Source organism: Osmerus mordax, chromosome 6, assembly GCF_038355195.1.
Source record: "Osmerus mordax isolate fOsmMor3 chromosome 6, fOsmMor3.pri, whole genome shotgun sequence".
Taxonomy (NCBI): domain Eukaryota; kingdom Metazoa; phylum Chordata; class Actinopteri; order Osmeriformes; family Osmeridae; genus Osmerus; species Osmerus mordax.
In genome coordinates, this window is record NC_090055.1 from 10,928,585 (window position 1) to 10,933,326 (window position 4,742).

At 40.0% G+C, this 4,742-nt stretch overlaps 1 protein-coding gene across 1 annotated transcript; it reads right to left on the bottom strand.

The window, feature by feature from the left end:
- Positions 1 to 1,088: 1,088 nt before the first annotated feature.
- On the bottom strand, positions 1,089 to 2,725 carry LOC136944178 (class I histocompatibility antigen, F10 alpha chain-like). The gene is made up of 2 exons (XM_067237834.1): positions 2,600 to 2,725; positions 1,089 to 2,359 (listed from the first exon to the last, which is right to left on the bottom strand). Exons 1-2 carry the CDS (start codon positions 2,658 to 2,660, stop codon positions 1,320 to 1,322), a joined length of 1,101 nt encoding a protein of 366 aa, XP_067093935.1. The 5' UTR covers positions 2,661 to 2,725; the 3' UTR covers positions 1,089 to 1,319.
- Positions 2,726 to 4,742: the final 2,017 nt, after the last annotated feature.

Sequence of the window (4,742 nt, forward strand, 5' to 3'; positions counted from 1 at the left end):
AAAATGCTTTACAACTTCATATACTCAGTCAATGGTCAATGGCAAGAAGGCATAAGAAAATGGGAAAATTATTCAATTTTGAAATGTTGCTGTCAATTTTGAAATCTACCGAAATCTTTGTGCATTTATCATGTTTAGGATTTATTAAGTAAATATAAAGTGTATTACAGACATCCCACTATTTTTCAGTTCCAATAAAACTTGGTGCTGCAGAAAATGTCTCCAGCACTCCACATAGTGGCAACCTGCAAACATTACACTGCATGGATGGAAGCACCTGTTTTCACTATTTTCAACAGTACTTATTACTACTGTACCATAGTCCAGTATTTCTAGTTTAAAGACAACACCAACAACACATTGTTAAAAGCTTCAAGCATGAAACTTGAAGAGAATCAAGGGACTGTCCCCAATCAAATGTCTAATATGTTTACCTTACGGTTCTGTAGGCTTCCAGACTTCAATGTCAGAAGAAGAAGATACTCATGCCTAGCCTACTAATAATAGGCAGAAACTCAATGGGTGCTTACGCAGCTTTGCTGCTCGGACCCCAACAAGTTAGTGAACTGGAGATATAGTCAGCTCAAACACATTTTTGAATAAGTTACATTTTTATTGTTGATGTGGTACTACAAATGATTTTGTCAATATCTATTAGAATGTATCAACAAGAAAATACATATACCAGGTGTCAGAACAAAAGGATGGATTCAGTTTTTTGATCATCAATGTTTTATGAGGAGACAGTCAGAGAGCTGGGCCCTGAATCCCTTGTTCATGTTTTTGTATAGGGTGAGAAGTCACTTCCTGAGCAATGACTCATTGGAAGAGATTCATAACATAACATTTGATATATTAAAAAAAACATTAAATCCTCAATTCATCTTGCACTTTACAAAATGCATTACAAAAGTGTACAATGAAAGAAACATCATTTTCATTATCCTGTGTCAGCGTAAAACTTCAACCAAACAAATAACACTGATGATAAAATCAGCCTGGTATAAAATGTGTGCCTTGGTATAGACCTGTGTAGATCTTCAAAATTTGAAGAAATGTTGAGTCTTAAAACTTCCATCCATTCTATACAGATTATTGGAAATAGCAAACTCTCAGATGTCATCTGAGATTACATGAGCTCATTAACAGAAAAAAAAGAAAGAGAAAATTATAGAAGAATAGACTTAAACAAGCGATAACAAATGAAACAACATCCTCTTGAATGTATTGAATGTACTCTAAAATGCTAAGTTATCTGGGGTGGTTACAGGCTAATTATTTTGCCATCAGTAATACCAACAAGAGGAAGAAAGCTAATATCAGCTGTCAGAGAGAGGTAATGGATTCAGTTGCATATTCTCTTGATCAATACTAGCCGGCTGCTGCAGAGTTGTCCTGGAGTCAGTACGTCTCCTTACCCTCCTCACACATAGGAAGAGGCCGGAAACAATCCCCCCAAAAATCAAAATGGCTATGATTACCAAGACACCCAGGAGCATGGATATGGAATGTTTGTGTGAGTTCTTAGGTTGCCAGCTGATGTCAAGCCTGTTGTCCAGACTGAGGTGAGAAGCGGTGCATGTGTAGTTGTGTCTCTCTCTCAGCTCCTTGGATGTGATGTCCAGGGTCTTCCTGACTTGGTACAGTCCATTCATGTTGGGCAGCACTGCCCCCCCTGTGAGCTCCTGCTCTGCCACAGGCTGGCCGTCCCTCAGCAGGGTCAGGTTGATGTATCGGGGGTAGAAGTCAGTGGCCAGGCAGCTCACCTGAGCCCCTCCTGGAACTGCCTTCTCTATGAACCTGACTCTGGGACGCACCCTACGAAGCACTACTTTCTTTTTTCTTTCTAAGAAATACTTTAATTTTTGAATGCAAACAGGGAGATAAAAGGTTGAATAGCGCATTTTGACATAAATAAGCTTCATTTGATCCCATTGCAACTGCCAAGGATTTCCAGTTGAGTATGAATACTCTGTCATGTTGTAAACCAATCCATCAGCTTCAACTCCATCACAAGCATCCCTGAACATCATCTGGGCTGATTCTCCATCGTCCAACATTTCACAACCTGCTTTTCTCTGCTGGACATGGACACCTGTAGTCAAATTAAAGCGCTGTTTTACAATACTCAATCGTCTTCTCATGCTAATGTACATGTTATTTAAAACATAAACTCCCTCCTGAGCGATGTCATTGCGAATTGTTTTTGCTGTATGCCTGGATTGAACTAATTTGTTGATGTTAGAGTCAAAGTAACCAACTTGAACATCATCCAGCATCAGTACAGCAGTGAATTCTGGAAAGGGTGTCTCTCCTGTAATGTATGTCGCCAACATCCACAGAGAATGTCTTCCAGAACCTGAAAGAGACATGGAACTAAGCTCCTCCATAATGAAAACAAGATCTAAAACATCACAATCTATTAGTAGTTTTATTTATGTATTGTTGTTGTTTGTTTTTTTCATAATGTTATTCAGTTTGAAAACATGCCTAATGTAATTGAAATTGTAGCAGACTATAACATGGTTGTAGAAATGTTCACGTTAGTTAAACAAATACAACTTAATTATTAGTTATTAGTTCATTCTTCTTATCGTACCTGCATATACAATGGTGTGGAATGAAAGACAAAACCAAAGATTTAGATTTTTAGACCGCATTTTTTGTTTGTGTTCCTATGCAATCGTGCCTCCTTTCACTTTCACCCTTACAGTGCGTGTCCACTGCAGCGACGCGATGCGAGCGACAACATGTTTTCTATTCATTTTCAATGGAGCAAGGCGAATCGCTTGCGTGGTGCATTGTGGGTAGCGACGCGACGCGACCGAGTTGAGATTATCTCAACTTGATGCAAATGAGGAGCGATTTTCTAGCGATGGCCAATCGGAGTGTTTTCTTGTTTCTCGTAACGTAGCAACCATGGTGAACATTTCTAGCTTTCTAGGTTTCAAGGTGGAGGAGAAACTAATCGTTTGTGTGGCTGCTTACCCAGTCCTGTACGATACATAGCTGTATTCGTACAGAGATGTTAATAAAAAACGATGCATGGCGCAAGGTTGCCGAAGTTGTTGGTGCATGTACTTTCAAATTCAGTCTAGTCACATTACGTAACTTCGTTCTGTGGTAACTACAGTAGCTAGCTAGCCCGGCTGGAACTCCCTATCGTATCGACAGATTAGCAGACTTTGAGTAATATAATAAAACGTTTTTTACACATGTCAACGTTTATGTCTATTAAACAGTTTTGTATTTTGTATACAAGTTGTATTTTGATCGATGTTGCGAGTATGTAAACCCAAGTCTGCACACTTGGCCATGACAACTACAACAGTGACTTTAGAGAACTACATTCTACATTAATCTGTTTGAAACGCCCCCGAGCGTGGTGAACTGTGGGAAGGCGAGCGATGGCAAGCGATTCGCGTCGCTGCAGTGGACGCGCACTGTTACAGTTCCTTGTTCATGTGAAAGTTATTCAACCGATCAAATAACATCAGGAAGCTTGTCTCTGCTGTAAACTTGGGAGCATACCCACACTCTGTGCACACATACGCACAGCGTTCTGACCAAGATGTGTTACAGACTTACCATGAATGTACCATGAAAGTTTACAATGAGAGATTGTAATATTTCATCTGATTATGGACAGTACAGTAATGTATCACACCATGAGTTGAGTGTATGCTTGGTTCAGTGTTGTCAACCAAATTAACAGTCCTGTAGTTTAAAACTAATCACAATTTTCTTCATGGCCGTAACACTGAAGTTTGAAAAGATATCAAAAAGGTTTTTGTGACCAAAAAGACTAGTGGGCTTCAGCTCCTAATATGGAGATGCTACTTTTCAAATCCTGCCAGCCACCATATCAACCCCTGCCAGTTCTATCCAACCCCTGCCCTCTCCAGCCCCCTCCGTTCCACATCCTGCCCCCTCCATTCCCCTTCAGTGATCCCTGCGGAGAAGACACAATGAGTCAGCAGAAACATAAAGTGCACCCCACCAGCATCTTGTTACACTCACCCTCTTGAGATTCCACAGATGTCACAAAGGCTCCGACTTCTTCACTATTCTACGAGTCGCATGCTGCTCTTATGGCTTATGTGAGTTCTTTTTGTCCTGCAAAATGTTCTGTTCACTGGTACATATTTGAGAAGAATGCAAAAAGTGCTGAATAGACAGAAATGGAGCTATGTTTGCGACATCGCTTTCACAACCTTTGCCATCTCATTGCAATCCGGTAATCAATGGAAATGTGCCAATGTGGTCGATTATTGGCCCAGTTTTTTCTCTATGCCTTTAACTCATTGACTTGAAGAAGACATGCTGATCATTGTGACTTTTTGTGGGTGAGTGTGTTGGATAACCATATGCATACTGAATCATCACTGAAAATAAACTTCTAAAATTCACTATTAAGTCATAGAATATAATAAACGGGCTGGGACCATTTCTGAAGATTTTTTTTTAATGGGGAAATAATGGAGTTTCATTTTTTTTAAATCTTGGGGTGCATTTTAAGGGGTGTACCCACAAAGGCTCTTTTGACAGACTTGCTATAAATGATTTATGATTCATCTATGGTTTCTGAATGCCTGGTGCATGTATTTGGAAGGATTAGATAACCACTCTATTTCAATGTGCCCCCAGTCTGACACGCGGGGGACACTTCAGCAAATCCAAACTGGGCATGAGCAGGAAATGAGGAAGTGAGACGAGGTATTGGGGAAAGTTTCTGGTTGATG

Excerpts from the sequence above, each read along its gene's own strand:
- LOC136944178 (XM_067237834.1), bottom strand. The coding sequence starts at position 2,660 with ATGCGGTCTAAAAATCTAAATCTTTGGTTTTGTCTTTCATTCCACACC. Across the intron at positions 2,360-2,599 it reads CCACACCATTGTATATGCAG|GTTCTGGAAGACATTCTCTG; the intron begins GTACGATAAGAA and ends TGTCTCTTTCAG.